Raw genomic sequence first — 17,204 nt, forward strand, 5'->3', positions numbered from 1 at the left:
GGTGTAATGTTAAAATACTTGGCACAAACAAGGCCGTCATAATGTAGCACTAATTTACTCGCATATCAACATCGCTCGTAATTATGATTTTATGTATCTTGTCAGGCACGTAAAGCAACCACATAAAATATATTTTGCAGGCAAAATGTTAAGAAACTAGTTAATTAACCATGGTGCACGTGACAGAACAAACTTCAAAGGACCGTATCAAAAACAAAAAAACGTCTTATAAGAAACTGGAGAAAATACTCATCTTCTGCAGTTTTTCAAAGAAATGTTAATTATAAAATTCGATGTTGATGAAATTTTGTCAATTAAATTTTGAGACCACTATTTGAGAATATACTACACTGTCATATGGGGGGGGGGTAAAATCTCTGTGTATATGGAGAATGGAAGGGTTCAGAGCAGCCATGAAACTTCACTAAATACGTTAGTTAGTAGTGGCGATGTGTCTGTATTCCCTTTGTGTGTCTGTAAACATATACGATATTGTGCGAGTAACAACATACATTTAACACACCATGTTGTTGTGAATTGTATTTTATACTGAAAGCTGCTTTTCGGTTTCGTTTTGATACACTAGCATGAATTACTGTGTGCAACAGTGATTTTATATCAGTACAGGGTGTCCGAAACGTCTGGAACCTTAAGTGGTTTACAAATTTTCTTGATTTCAGCCACGTGACTGGTTGTGGCGCTGTCAAAACATGAAAAGATCGAGTTAATCCTGCTTTTAATCCAAAGCTGTTTCGAATTACAAAGACATAATATCGAACACATTATGTAAAATTCGTTGAAGTGTTTTTATGTTCCGCACTCGTCGAAACACTGTGCAACTAACTCGCCATGTTGGCTGTGGCTAAAACCAAGTTACACGACTCCTCTAATATGCAAACACAGCAAAAAAAATCTGACGTTCTCAAACTGAAGTCACGTGACACCGTTTTACCTTATACAGAACTACAGGGTATTGCCCTTTCACAAAAACTGTCAGGCTTACGAACCCACACCGATCAGGCAACACCAGTCACACACGTACGAACGACTCGACCAACTCGAAAACCGACACTTCGAAGTTGGGGGAAGAGGTACAAACCACTTTTTGACATCAAAATTGGCAGCTGTGAGCTCGCGCTTCTGGTTAGCAATGATTATTATGAAGTATGATGACAAAATGTAAGCGGACTTTTTTTCTGACACTTGATGCATGTTAATGCGAGTTAAAATATATTTTTATTGGATATAAAAGAGAGCCGAAATATTATCTCATAACACCGAACTGAAACTATGTAACAAGATGTTGTTAACCAGAATATAAATGTGTACACAAACTATAACATGCCACATGCACATAACACGTAAAAACATGAACTATGCATATATGAGTTGCTACAACGGTCTCACAGAAGAACATACAATAACATGCACAAACAACATGATGGATCCAGAAATTTCAATAATGGAGAGTCCAAATGAATAGTTATCAGACACAACTCAGGTTAGGGTGTGTAACAAACTGAAGACTTTTGGAAATACGAAATATTTTAAGACTTGTTCTTGAGGTTTAATATTAAATGTTGCCAGTGATCCCCAAATTAGCCATAAGACACCATATGACTAGTATTTTCTGCTACTGTCGATACCCCTACATCAGTAGTTGAGGAGCTAATAGTTATAGAATCAAGATCTTGAAGTCAACACCCCTCATTCGGGAATCAACTCATAGTAAACGCTGCTTCATGATGGACTAGAGAGAGGGGCTGGGGAAGAGGATAGGATACCTCTTGAATAGAACTTCTTCAAACTAGTGGTGAATTTTAAATCGATCACAACCCTAGGATCACATAAAGACAATCATCGGCGTCTTAAACACGACTTTCGAAAGTATGTAGGCACCAGCTTGCTGGCGAGTTCGTGACTTTCATTTGTTACAGGTTCGAATAGTTTTCAATTTCGCGCAACGCTACATAACTATCTGCGCTAGCCATCCATAAGGTAGCAGAGAAAGACTAAGGGAAAAGCAGCTAGCTAGTCATTTATACGTACCGCTAAACTCTTGCGTTGCTGTTTTACCAACGAACAGAAGATTTGATCGAACATTTATAACGCCCGCACGGCCGAACGAAAAGACGAGCAAGTTTAGTGGAGCGGGGCTTCGAACCAACAACTCTCAGGTTGCTAGTTGAGCGCCCTAATACCCGTGTTCGAACAGCATATAACTCATGTACACACAAACATACAACTATATATAAAAATAAAGTCAATATTACAATCAATCTGGTTTCTTAAGTGTTTCGTATAAAAAGTGATTAATTTCTACAGGTAGAACTAATAGTTAACGGTCTATTAACGAGTTCACAATTTAATAGTTAACAACCAAACCACTGGATTACCGTGTGGTATGGATGTGTACGTTTCACAATACACAGATTACTCTTGTGGACACTTCTCTGGGCTTCCTTGGACTTTTTGCAACATTTATGCAGCATAACTTTCGTAGCACAAACGTTAACGAAAAGGCCATTAAAAGATATCCTGCCAGATTAGAAGCTTTACATGATATATATAGTGCAAATTATCACTAATCTTAATTTACAAAATAAGGGAATAATATCTAACAGAAACGCTTACAATTTTCACACGTTATCAGTTTTTATCACGGGAATAAGCCTTATTATTTTTTCCACACCAGTCAAAGGTAGAAGTCAAATAAACATACGGAACTACTAGGAAACTTCTATTATGTCTCAGTTTACAAAGAAACACTCAAAAATGAGTTCAGACTTAAACTGTGTACTTTGAAGAAAATTAAATTGATGTCAAAGTATATTTAATCAAAAAGATAATTTCTTATGTATCACTTATGTTAAACTTAAGCAAGACTACAATGTTTTTGTGTAACATCTAGTTCATTACGGTAGTGTGTCGTGCGGCCAAAACGGACTGCCAGACAAAATGTGTTATTAACAGCAATTTTTACGCCTTCTGTAACTCGGACTGTGTTAACTCACACTATCGTATATTTTCAGTGGATGTGCTCTACTGAACCCTTACTTCCTATATCAAATTTCAAGGTCACGCATAACGAAATATGATATATAAAACCTCCAATTTTGATTGAATTTCTTCTTATTTTCTCTTTGTATAGGAAACACGAAAATTATTTGATAGACAAGCACAATTAACTTTCACGGATTCTACTTTAAAATCTGGTAAACTGACATATCTTTACAACCTACAATTACGTGTCAAATTTGGTCTAAATATAAGCCACGTGTGAAAGTTATTCAACAAAAAAACTCAAATTTGACCAAACTATTTACACATGTATACGCAAAAAATCACGTGAGCTACTGGTCTGAATTTTTTACTACAGCTTCACCTAAGATTAAAGGTGTTTATTTTTTGCCATTCGGATTAAAATCGGTTGCTTTAGAGCAACAAAATCATAAGGCAAAATCATATAAAAATACATAAGTACTGGTCAGGCCAAGCAAACTATATTAGCAGTCTCTAACCCAAGAAAAAAAGAATCATACAGATATGTTATCACTCATACGTAACTTTTAAGTACAGATTTGCTAATTTTATGGATCTCTCCTAATTAAAGAGCGGTTAACACCACGTAATATTAACGTAAATAATGAAGTCTGATACGGCTGTATGCAATGTATGCGGGTTATAACAAGAAACTATTAATCTAGTTTCCATGGTATTAGCATAAAGGAAGTTATTAACACCATTTTTGGGAGGAAAACTACCACCATATATTTTAATGAATCTGGCTGTTCCTGACAAGTACGGGTCTGTTTCAAATAATAAAGTTGCGATCCAAAAGTTAATGTTGGTTACTATCGAGTGTCACTTTCTTACTTGCTGTGGTTTGTTGCTCTGTTCTGACAAAGTCGTGATATCTAATCCAAAACACCTTAGGTGTGAAAAAAAGGTGTGGCCAAAAAGGGATTGAGCGTGAGACTTAAAGGAATGAAATAAAAAAAATTGGCGGCCAAACTGGTACCTACACTTCTAGCACTGATAAGAATTTTAAGCAAATATTCATCTACTAGTTATCTAGGTCGCACATGTCCTTTTACCCACCCTCATGCTGCAAAGTGAGTTATCTTTCAAGCACAATGCTAAACAGTAAGATTTGAAACATTCACAAACAACTAAAGGTCATCAAACAGATCCAAAGTAAAAAGAAAGAAAAAAAAACAGATTAAGTTAATGTGAAGAAAATTTTCATTGACAGTAATAATAGTTAACAGTTGGCTAAAACGTACGTTTCTGTTAAAAATTAATAACAATCACTTTAGTCCTTTATAGCAGCAAAATGTATAGCAGTGACTTTTTTAACCTAATATCTGTTTACCATGACTAGGATGAAGTGAAAGTTTGGTAAGTTCTTCTGTTGAATCCACAAACTACTTTGTATGAGAAATTTCAAACAATTTTTACTTCATTAAATGCCATTTCTCTTCTCTAGTTTTATATATAAGATAATGCGTTATATATTAACTTTTATATTTTCTAAGTAAGATACAAGTTTAATGTCTATATTTTCTCTTATAATTCAATTAAAAGCTATAGACTGTCTCACCTTTTGGGTGAGTTCTTTATTCAACAGCTGTATTTCCTCTATAATTCTTCTTCTTTGACTGTCTCTTTCTTCTTGCTGTGATTGTAATGATTTCATCTGGCTCTCAAATTTATGTGGGTCAAACTGATTTTGAAGCTTTTGCTGAGATAAGATCTTGTGAAGGGCTTGTACTCAGTAACAGATAAAAATTACTACAAACATTAATGTTAACCAGCTAAACCTAATCATGACAACAACAGTGACACTGACGGAAATTGTGGAAGGACTTTAACAATATCATTAAAAGGAATGTAATTTTATGAGTTACACATTAACAGACTTGTTTTAGAAAGAAATGCAAATTATAACACAGATAAAAAATCAGAAAGGATACCAAGTGTCTTTTCTTTGCTTGGATCGCTGAATTTAATTGTTCAATATGCTCACGATGCTTCTTTCTCTCTGGTCGTTTGATCAACACACCTGATAGAAGATGAAACAGAAATCACTAAAGCAAACTCTTGAGATTTTTAATGCATGTGTAAAGCTTAGGCATCACAAAACACTTTTGCAATGGTACAAGATATAATGAAAACCAATGGCTACAAAAGACAGTTCTTAAGGATATGTTAAGATATCAATTGTTATATAATTAATAAATGCCAAGCCCAAATGATATGGAAGTTGAAGAACACAACAGTTGCAGAGTTAAGTATGTGTGGGCCTAGAGGCTAATAATTTTTATGATCCCTATATCCCACGTAATTTTACATAAAACAAAATTAATGATGGGCCCTTATTAAGACCATGGGCCCTGTGGCTGAGCCCCCTCTACCTAAATACACCACGAGAACACAACCAGATGTACCAAATATAAGGCAAGCATGACAAAATACCTGGAACACTTGACAAACCAATCCAACTAAGCAGCCTCCCACAAAAGAATGTGTGAAAAAGAAGAAGCAAGGAGATGCTAATCATAAATGTAATAATGGAACCTGAGCCCAATCCATGAAAACAGTAGATAAATTCCTCAAGACTTGATTAATGAGATAAGGAACAGATAAATTATTGAAGGAAGAAAATGGAGATGGAAAAATCCAATCCTGGTGGATGAAACAAAGAAAGCATCCAAATGACAAAGTGACTAAAATGTGTAAAAGAATGTCCAAAATATCGATCTTGATCATAAACAGTGTAGATATTCAAATAGAACCACTGGAGAAAAACAAAAACTCCTTCAAAACCAAAAATTGATAAAAGACCAGTGGACAGAAGACAGGTTGATAACTGAATACCAGTCTCCAGTCTTCTTAAGGATTACAAGAAGAAAAAAGTAATAACCAGGTGGTGGAATAAAATAGCAAATACACTCTATATGGCATTCTTGGCCAACAGATCTAAAACTACATCCTCAAAACACTAAAAATAAAGGGAAACATAAAAAAGGAAGTGAAAAAAAATGGAGAGGTAGTCTGTAAGCAAGAACCTGAAGAACATATCTGTTGGATGAAAATGGAGACCAGAGACTGGCAAAGTGAAATATATTGGCTCCCACAGAGCCAGGCCGAATGGGGTAGTCCTATATAAGACAAAAGATGGCTCTGACATTGGAAGGTAGAAGATCAGAAAGCTAGAATGAGAAAAGAAGATATGGATTCAGCAGGCCTATGGAACAGACCAGAAAAGTTAAAAAATATGAGAAACCACAGTAAACAATGAAGACTAATTCCAAGCTGCAAGTGAGTCAAAAACACTCCTGAAGACTTCAGGATAAAGAAACGGCCATACAAAGATCACTAGTATAAGCATGAGGGAGAAATACATTAGGTACGAGATCATCCTGACCAATGGCAGAGGACCACATAAAGAGAATAGAGTAAAAAATATGGGTCAATGTGGTGAAAAAAAAAGAATGAACTGCTTCGAAAAACCTCGTGGTAAGAAAAGCACGAAAATTGGGTACTAGAAAGAAAATAAACGTTAAGGTCTATATGGACCATAGTGTTAGGTGAAGGACAGAGGAGAAAGTAGTCTTGAGTATTGAATTCATTCACAAAAAGCAAAGGAACAACCGACAAACAAAAACTATAACTACAAACACATGTCAAGGAAGAGATTAAAAAAGGTAAGGATTTTCCTTCCAAGGTACAACAAACCTTGGGAAAAGTAGCCAACCAAAACTGTCATCATCCTGATCATATTTAAACTGGGGAGAAGAAACACTGGCTGAATGGTTGGGAAGAAGAGACTAATGTGCATGAAAACAATCACAACACACTGTACAATGGATGTTATGTCTTCCACATAAAATGAGCTCCTAGTAGTCACAATAGACACAGGTTCCACGTAAGGAAAATCACCACTATTATACGATGAAGTAAAAGTTACCATCACTTAAGAGTTAAACTTGAATGGCATTTAAATTTTGTAAACTATTGCAAATCTCACGTAATTGATTAATAATTTTAAAAACACATCCATTTTAGATAAGGACAAGAAAAAGAATGAAGTTATTTTCAAGCACAAATTCTCAGTGGAGTTTCACTATGCACAAATGTCGGTTGGCCCTCTTACTGGTGAAAGGTTATCATTGCATAATAATGCCATCATGCACCAGTGCAGTCCACATTAAGCGTGTAGTTTTTAAAGTAGTAGTTATTTTCAAGACAAATATATGCAAATCTCATAAGAGATCAAGATGTTCTATTAAGAGAAAGATATCCTCTTGAAAAATATAACTTACACAAACTAAAAATGAAGAAATAATGTATGTCCAAGGAACCCCCAAAATATCATATTAAAGTCATTAAAGTTTAAGACAGAAATCAACCAAAACACCAAAATTCTTTTCTTCCATAACACTATTCAATTGATTTCCATCAAGACAGTATTTTGGTTTATATTGAAGTAGCCCACATGAATTACTTTTAACTTAACAAAATAAAATGCTACTTGCCATTTATTTGTCCAATTTGTGAAATAGTCCAAATTTCTTTGTAAAACAATAGTATCCTTCTCACAGTTAACTACACCCCAAACTTAAATATCATCAGCAAAGCTAACCAATATTTGGCCTTTTCCTTATCAGTATAGTTGAAATATACTGAAATACCCCATTCAGCACTCAGGAAGGGTTCCTGATAACAGAGCTCTAAATGGATTAGCTCTAAAGAAGGCCAATTTAACATTACATATATGGAAAGATATAACTGAAAGTATTGTTTCTTACCTGTGAATGATGTATAAGTGCTTTATTTAGGTTCCGGTAAATTTCACATAAATTATTTGCAATATTATCATCATGGAAAAATCAAATTTTTATTGTCCTTCAATCTGGTATAGTGACAGAGCCATCTACACTCTCCTGCTACACCTATCTATCTCATCCTTTCTTTCAGGATGTATTAATTCATGTAATTCTCTCTTACTCTTATGACTATATTAGTTATAACCATTAGAGAGGCAAGGGTTTTGTTTATCAAATTACATATTACATTGTTTTCTGATTTGCAGACCACTTTCTAAAAAAATTTTCCCTCCATGGGAACAATACTGTGTAGGTTACTGATGTTTTAATGATTCATCTTCCATTGCTAGAAATAGATGAAAAATTGTCATGGTTATTGCTTTTTGCATGTTCTGTGTTGCATTATTTTATTAAATAAAAATCATTTGGTTCACTGCTACCATTAGCATGAAAAAGTAGTGTTCAGAGAGTTGTGGATTTTCAAAATATTTTTTTCTATCTTCTGACAAAAAATAATCTTTTAAGGAAGCAAGAGCTCTATAATGAATTTACTTTAAGTGGGATGGCACTAAGTGGAAGTCTTACTGTATTAAAAAAAGAGTAGGGGTCTTACACACATAGCCAAGAGAGAGCCCACTTTCAAATTCAATTCTGTTTAACTAAACTACATTTACTACAACTCTGCTTTTTTCACCTCTACCAGCCCTTCATCCATTGAACTAATTTTTTCTCCACACCCACAGACAAAATTATCTTTCTTAGTACTTTATTTGGCACTTTGTTAAAGGCCTTCCTAAAATCCCAGTACACCCAATTTACACCATTACCCTCATCATTATGAACAATGACATCCTTAAATAAGATTAAAAGATATGCAAAACACGATCTTTCTTGTGTGCAACTGCAAAACAATAAAACTATAATCTCTTCAGATCTTCTACTACCACAGAAAACTAATTAAGTGGAAAATGATTGAAAAATAGGTGAAACATTACTGAGCTTCCAGCTTCCTAGCACCAGCCCACTACTCAGATTCAAAACAACTTTTGCAAAAGGTAACAGTTATCCAATCTTTAAACTTCTTTAATATCCTTAGATGAATCTTACCTATCCCAAGAATCTATTCATTTTATAAATTCTATAATTTTTCTTTAAGAACTTGTGAAATTAAATTAATTTACATCTTTTATACATTCACAAATTGAACAAAAAATTCAACCATCTCATAATCTATAATAATCCTTCCTTCAATATCACTCAAATTATTATGCTTACCTTTAATGTACTAAAAAAACAGTTCTCTTGGTCTTTTATAATCCTCCAAGTGCTCCATATAACAAAAACTATTTGAATTTAAAATTGAATCAATATTTTTACTTAATAAATTTTATTGACTTGGTTCTAAGCTAGGTGATACCACACTACATTTTTAGTTTACACTTTTTATACCAATACTCACTATACTTAAAAGATTTCACAGCACATACACACACCCTCACAGTCCCCAGTCACTAAATTCATAATGAGCAGACAGTAATCAGACAGTGCTATCTGAATAAATACATTTTTACTTTTATGACTTCTATTTCAAGAAATCAAGGATGACGTGACACACACACTTTTATATAGGTTAGTTATTTATATTTTTATATCAAAGAGAAATCCCACTAGATACACTTCTATATAAATACATTTCTTGTGCATTACTTACAACTTCACCAGCTGTAAAATGTTTCTTGTACTTTAAGTTCTAATAATAATATTCCACATGGATCGAGAAGTTTTAAGAGCTCAACTATATTTTTTTTACCTCCAGCCCACCAGACAATTAAAAAAAAAAGTTTAAAACTACTAAAGTATATTGTTTTACAATGTAATTTAAAATTACTTCAAAAAGGTCAATATTGAATGAAGCAGTCTGCAAAAATTTGCAATAAGAACTACCTGGTCCTCAGATGAAAAACTGTCAGAGTGAGAAATTGAGTTAGGTGCTCGAAGAACACCCAGTTCATACCATTACTCTGATCAGCATAAACCAGTGGTTCCCATTTATGCCCTGCACCCCTAAAAAATTTTAATATGTTCTTGCATCCCTCACAGTAATTATTTATTTAAGAATAAAGGTGAAGGTGGTCAAAACAAATGTTATCTCTCAACCCCTGGAATGCTATCTCGCACCCCTAGGATGCGAGCATCCCTGGTTGGGAACCACCAGTATAAACAATGATATCCATAAAGAAAACTATATGACAAATAATTTTACTAGAAAGCAAAACTCATTTGTTTTTCTAATGCTTATAGCTTACGACCATCACCTGTTATTTTTGAGATTTCATTTCTAACTTTTTAAAACCTCCCATGCTCATTATTCTAAGTAAATTGAATTGAATAGTAACAGTAAAATGCTCAGACTGTTGTTTATTAAGTGAACTATATTACTTGAGGAAAATAGTGAATACAAAAGGTTTTAAACCTTATGGAATATTAGAAAATAATAAAAGTTTAACTTGCAGTTACATATAGTTAAGCTCTCAAAACTTCATCCCATGTAAAATATTTATTGGAACCTAAAGTAATGAAAACAATTTACACCTGGTGTACTCTTAACTAATGCTATAGATCATAAAAAAATAAGTGGGAAATTGAGTTAGGTGTTCATTTGTGTGTGTATAGACAGGAGGGGGTAAAATAGTCTTCTTATGGTCTGTCTGTCTGAATGGTAGAATAAGAAAGTTTTAAAAGAGAAATGTGAATGGTATAATAAGGTTTTGGAAGCTTTAGCCTAGATGCAGATTTACTCATCAGAACTTTTCTAAGCTAATTACAAACTTGTGAAATACCTTGCTCATGTGATTTGTATAGTTAGTTTGTTTTTAATTTTTACTGAATAGGTGTGTGAATGAAAGAGCTGTATTATACTTCATTGAAATTACAACAGAAATTATATTTTCTAACAAAGTGGTGACCTTTTTCAAAACAAAGGGTTGTGTGTTACATTTCCTTTTCTTATGTTCAATTACTTCTGTTAATTTTCCACACGTGTTTAGATAATCTAGATAAGAAATTCCTTATCTGTATTCTGCAGACCACTAGAGACAGCTTCCTTCATGTGGTCAGAAATGTTTGATACTTACACAAAGGATGATTTTTGTGGATCATAAAGCAAACCCAACACGCGAGACTTTATAAACTTGACTTTTCTATCAGAAAGTTGAATATGTATCAATTACGTGATAAACTTAAAACTCTAAGTTGCATGGTTTTCCAGTTAAAGTTGAGAAATGTATTCTTTGCACAAAAATGAAGAACTACCCGACATCTTTCTTAAACAATAAAACAAATTATTCAATAAACTTACAAAACTTCCTCACCTGAATATGTGTTTCTGTGAGTTTCTGTTGTTCCATCAAAACTTGATGTTGAAGTATCTGCCATTTTAATATTTTGCTTGTTTTTTCTAAAATTTTCTTTTTCAGTTTCGGTGTCTGAACCTAAGTTTAACCTCTCATTTTTTGAAAATACTACTTATGCTACTACTCAAGGACCTAATAGGCAATTCTTGAATATCCTTAATTAAAATGTATACTTTGAACCAAAACTATTAACAATAACAGCTGCTGCTTTACAACAAATGTTGAATTTCACACTTTGGAACATTTATCTGATCATCCTCGTCATCCATGTCACTGTCGCTCAGAGATGTCACCATCAAAGGCATTGTCGAAATTTTAATTGTTCAGTTGAGCTTGTCATGATTTAGTGTTGTTTTGAGAGTCTCATAATCAGAATACACAAAATCAAAATGGGTAGCAAATTTAAGTAGCCACATTTGAACTAGTTTAAGTGTTACTGATTATCAGAACCAGTACAAGTAAGTGTCGGCTTTAGACTTAATAAGTTTAGTTATAAATACAACTTACTTTTACGATTAGAATTTACGGTTGCTCGGAGAATTGACAGAAACAGTAACCGATATTTCTATGAAAATGTTCAAAATTTGAAAAAATCAATTTGTTATTACGCAAGATCAATACTTTAGTAATAACACATCAGAACGTAGGTCTTATCATCTTCAGAAACGGTATGAGAAATAACTAGTCCCAGCTTGTCTTTGTGTATGCTTTAGGTAACACCTGATATTGGCAAGGGCGCATTTTTAGAGTTAAACTTCACACGTGTAATTTGTAATAATGTTGCGTCAATTCATAACGATACAACGAAAACTAACCATGACCACATAATGTAACCACACAATAATGTTTCTGTAAGAGTTAAAAGTATTGCATAGCCGTTCCTCTCCATGGGATACATATATATGCACCTACCAACAAGGTGTTTAGAAACGCTCCCTTAAATTGCTCCACGTATCAATGATTAAAGCCCGAAAGCGTCATACATGCTTGAAAGTTAATAAAAAACAGGAAAATATTACAATGTTTTCTAACAACTATGCCGAATAATAAAAATAGGGTACTTCTGACTTACGATTTGTTTTTCAAACTTTTGTTTTTGTGAGAAAACTAGTGTGTCTAACTTGAACTATTTTGTCATACACCTTAACAACTGTCGTTCTATTCCTCTTTTCAAATTTGACTTTGAGCGGGAAATTGTTCCAGACGCCATTTTGGATTTGAAAAATTGACGGAAAATGTCGTATCTGATTATTTGAAAGCTAATTTTTCCATTAAGCTCATATTAAGCTGTGATAAAAGCTTACGGATTATACCGTTAGTGGATCTGAACACAAACTATCTAAAAAGTAAAGGTAGGTGCGGCAAGATGCCTGAAATTAAGTGTTTGGAAAATGTCGACTAGTGCAAACTACAACTTACAAGTAGGATAGTGCTTCTCATGACATCTATGGTCTGAAGGCGATACTACAATGCCTGAGTCGGCTGCTATTAGAGTTCTACCGTAAGTTTAACGTTAAAGTTACGTGGGTTGTATTGTATTATCGGTACTGAGTTATTCAGACAGAGCAAATGGCTGTTCATATCGGATCGAAAGTTTGACAATTCTTCACTTGTATAAGTTATAACAAATATTTGTAGTTATGTCGCTTAAGATCATTGTCCTCGTCTTTTGTACTTGACTGAAAATAAAGTAATATTCATATGGATAAGCTGTACTCAGACTGTTTGTCAATGTATCAATGTGTAAAACTAACACTAGTAATAGTAAACACGAACTTTTTAAATTTTATGGAATATTGGGAAATACCAAAAGTTTACCTGAAAACATAGTAGAATAGATTTTTAACCTGTGGGCATTGGAAACTAAATAGTACGCTAGTTTAAAGTTAAATTTTTGGTGTGGAATGTTTTTAACATGTTTGTTTAACGTTGATTAAATATAGCTTATAATCTTATTCAACAATAAAAATTACTCAAAGTTAAATGTTTATTTTATTAGTTGACATTTGAAATTAACAATAACATTTTTTAAAACCTAAAATATATAAAGAATCAACAGTTAACATGTAGGTGATATAACTATTTATAGTTCTAATCTTCTATATTGTAATGTTGGAAGTAAAGGAAACGTTTTCTGTATTGTCGAACTGAGATTACCTCTAAATGTGCCAAGAAATAGCATCCAACTGTAAAATTTGAGCAGACTTTAATTTGTATTTTCTGTATAAAAATATTTTAAGCATATTTATAATAAAAACACTCACTATATCTTTCAGCAAACCATCTGGCAAATAATTTTACCAGAAAACAAGACTGGTTTTCTAATGCTTGTAGTTTATGATCAATTTTTAATTTTTTTTTATATTTCATTTCTAACAATATAATTCAACCACTGAAACAAAACCTTCCGTGAATTAATTAATTTCTGTTTATGGGGAAACCCTTAAAATAATTATTAATAATGGTTTAAACCAAAATCCTCTATATGAATTAAAACTTATCATATAATTATAAACATAGTTTTAAAAGTATCAAATACATGAAAACTAAATTGGTTCATTTTATAACAAACTTTCAAAAACTGACACTACAGGATTCTGTTCATTAATTCCAGGCTTTACATTATCAATTATCAAACTCTTCTCAATTTGTAATTGATTCTAACCATCAGCTGACCCACTACTGTAGAATTATCATTTAAAACAGGTGTGTAAAATTTTAGAATATGTTGTGCAATATTTTACTGGTTTTGAATTTTTCCAAAATGTGCTATTTTGTGTGGGTTGAGAATCTCTTAAAAGTAGAACACACACACTCCTTTCTATAAGAATGGCTTGTACATTAATAAATAACAATGTTTAGTATTTATACTAAATCAAATCTTTGATTTGAAAAAAAGAAAATTATGCTTACAATAATTAGACAGGAAACATTTTCACTTTTTAGATAAACTCTTCTAATATTGAAACTAACTGCCTTTTGTGTATTGTAAATGCTGTATTATGTATAGGAACACTATTATTACTGGTTTATATGCTCTATGGCACATTAGTCCTCAGAATGTTAGAAGTGGCCTGTATAATTAGCAGTATTTAAGTTTATTATTTGATACTGGCATGAGTGGATAATACTGGTCACTAAGAGCTCTGTTTTACAGTTATGTTAGACACAATAAGCAATGGGATGGAAATAAAAGATATGTTAGAATAACATCCACGAAATTTTGTATTGTCCAGACACTTATAAAACTTAAATCACAAGAAAAAAAAGTTTGTAAGTTGTTAGCTGGTTAAATGTTAGAGATATATAATAGTCTGTTGTTTTTGGCATGTCAGATGTAAAGTTTAGTATGATAATATGATCATATGGTAAACTTAGCTAATAATGTGGCTTATTGTGGCAGAAAAAGTGGGTGACTTCATCATGAAGTCAATTATGTGTGTATAGGTTGCCCAGAAAGATGTTTTATGTTTATCACATGTATATTCTATCTGATAGTCATGTACGGTAGGGAATAAAGTAATCATAGACATACATTATAGCTGTATTTTTCCTCTTTTGAAAGATGTTTTTATTATCTGTATCTTTCATATGCAAGTGTAATTTTGTTTATTCATTTCATAAAGGATTTTAGTTGCAATGATAAAGATACATTATTTGTCAAATTGCTTGATGATACTATCAAAAACATTATAAATTTTTTTAATGTTTGTATTCAGATTAGCTATTTAATATTTCTTTCTTAAAATATTTTGTGATCTCTGAATATAAATTTTCTAAAATCTCAGACATGACTCTTATTAACTCTACAAATGGTTTAATAAAAACATTAAAGGCAGTGATGTTATAGTTTCTAGTGTTCTTGAACAACCAAACTTCTAATTATATCCTTACAAGGTCTAAATAATGTTACTTATTATTTTTCATATTTCACATGCTGAGTTAGAAAACAATAACTTAAGGTGCATAAATACATCAACTTCATCAATAGTGACAGACTAACCCTCTTCAGTTCCCATAATGATAACCCTCTTCCTATTGGCAGCATAATTTATCTGGAGTTACCAACATTTTAATTAGAGAGTCTACAGAAAAAGCTTGTAAGCATTTCTTTTCATTTAAGAACTTCAATTCAAACACATGCCACATTTTTCAATAACTGAAACATCGCCCCACTCATGAGCTTTCAGCTCACTTCTAACAAACTTTTCCCACACCCTCTTGTATTAGAATAGTCCTCCAAAATTCTGAAATATCTGTTTGCTTAAGACTAAGTAGTATTAGTGACATGTAACATGTGAACAGCCACATTTAAGCAAGAATATTGATTTATTATAAATAGTTCAAAGGAGGACTAATATTCCTAGAGATGGAAGATTTAGGTTAAGAATGTATTGAAGTTTACAAGGTTATCCATAAATTGATAGGATAAAGGACTAATTTCTTTGTGTTATACTTTTATGACAAGAGGGGGGGGAGAATTTACACAAGATTAGTAAAAGATATGTTCCAGTACAGTTAAAATAATTTCATTTTTCTTACAGGATGACATAATTCATGATGTAAAGAAACCCACTTAAAGTAAATATTTATATATCGTAGAGATGACTTTTATTTAAAGCATATGTAACATCGTTTTGAGCTCCTTAGGTTATCATCAAGTTAAGAATAACTTTTAGAAGGATAGAACACTTTTCAAAAGTGCTTGTATTATTAGGTTTCTTTTCTACATCGTACATGCTTTGGAATATGTGTCATAATTTTATCCTTTTACTCTGTTATTTGCACCTGATTTTATGGAATAATCTCCAACTGATATATTTATTGTAAGTTCAAGGTAGCTCTTTGTCTGAGATTAATAATTTCTCAGATTTGCCATTAGCTTCAAAATACAAACAGAGGATTTCCCTTAGTTCCCACTACTTACTCTATACTACCCACACTGGCTTATGAGATGCTTAAATCCAGGGCTAACTCTTGTTTTCTCAAACAGTTTATAAATAAATCTTTCAGTATATTTAGAGAATATCCTACTGAAAACCATTCAGGAACATTTCTCTCTTGACTTTCATCAGTGGTTAGGGATTAAAGTTTGTTTTAAACAGTTACTTCCACCTACTTCTGTAGCTTTAGTAGAGCTTTTTTTCCATTAAGCACATCAGTGGGTCAAGTGATCTTATATCATTTTGCTTGATATTATAGTATAATGTTGTTCATATCCAGAAAAACTTGAGTAAGTACTGGGAAGAGAGGGAAGGAAAATAAAAAAAAATGCCCCTGCAAAACTTTGAATCAGTAAATACATTTTTTGAAGATCACATTTTGAAGGAAGGAGAAAAAAATTATATTTTTTATTTATCAGTTATTTACCTGTGATGAATCAATAATAAAAAAGGAAACCAGTATTTAATTTTAAAAAGTAAAACATGAGCAATGATATAATTTGGTAAATCATTATTAATAAAAAAAGGATGGAATGCAACTATTGTTCTGATATCTTCAACAAGCAAAATATCATTAAATCAGTATAGTCAATAAATGATAAAACTTATGTGATCTACTAAAAATGTGTCAGTCACCTTTCAGAAACAATCTAATAGATAGTTGATAATACCTTGATTTAGTAAGTCATTATGACCAAAAGTGTTAAGAATAAGGGCACCCAGTTGATGAAACAGTATATTATAATCTTTGTAAGTAAGAAAATGAGAAAAGTATATTTAAATATCTGTGTTATTTTACCATATTAATTTATTATTATTGCTCTAAGCAGAGAACATATTCTGGCCTGAAATTAATATTAGTTAATAATACATATATAAAACATAATGCAGACTTCTTTATTGTAGATATCTTTAGCAAACCAGATACCATGAATGTAGTGTAGCAAGTAATTGATACAATTTTTTGGTTTTGAATCCTTTATTAATATTAAAAAAAACAACTTATAATTCAAATG

General features: G+C 32.3%; 2 protein-coding genes across 7 annotated transcripts in view; one reads left to right on the plus strand and one right to left on the minus strand.

Annotated features, from left to right (window-relative positions):
- Positions 1–12,439, minus strand: part of LOC143249535 (uncharacterized) — a 38,942-nt gene extending 26,503 nt beyond the window's left edge. For 2 of the 3 annotated variants that reach the window (XM_076499558.1, XM_076499557.1), the window contains exons 1-3: positions 11,204–12,439; positions 4,977–5,065; positions 4,604–4,744 (exon numbers count right to left, since the gene is read on the minus strand). In XM_076499558.1, the coding sequence (XP_076355673.1) occupies positions 4,604–4,744; positions 4,977–5,065; positions 11,204–11,267 (294 nt within the window). In that variant the 5' untranslated portion in view covers positions 11,268–12,439. The remainder of the gene's footprint in view (positions 1–4,603; positions 4,745–4,976; positions 5,066–11,203) is intronic. The other variant, XM_076499559.1, reaches the window with a different exon arrangement.
- LOC143249534 (double-strand-break repair protein rad21 homolog) overlaps positions 12,433–17,204 on the plus strand; it is a 45,428-nt gene continuing 40,656 nt past the window's right edge. For 3 of the 4 annotated variants that reach the window (XM_076499553.1, XM_076499555.1, XM_076499556.1), the window contains exon 1: positions 12,433–12,746. The gene's annotated coding sequence lies outside the window, so the exon portion shown is untranslated. The remainder of the gene's footprint in view (positions 12,747–17,204) is intronic. The other variant, XM_076499554.1, reaches the window with a different exon arrangement.

Source organism: Tachypleus tridentatus, chromosome 4, assembly GCF_004210375.1.
Source record: "Tachypleus tridentatus isolate NWPU-2018 chromosome 4, ASM421037v1, whole genome shotgun sequence".
Taxonomy (NCBI): domain Eukaryota; kingdom Metazoa; phylum Arthropoda; class Merostomata; order Xiphosura; family Limulidae; genus Tachypleus; species Tachypleus tridentatus.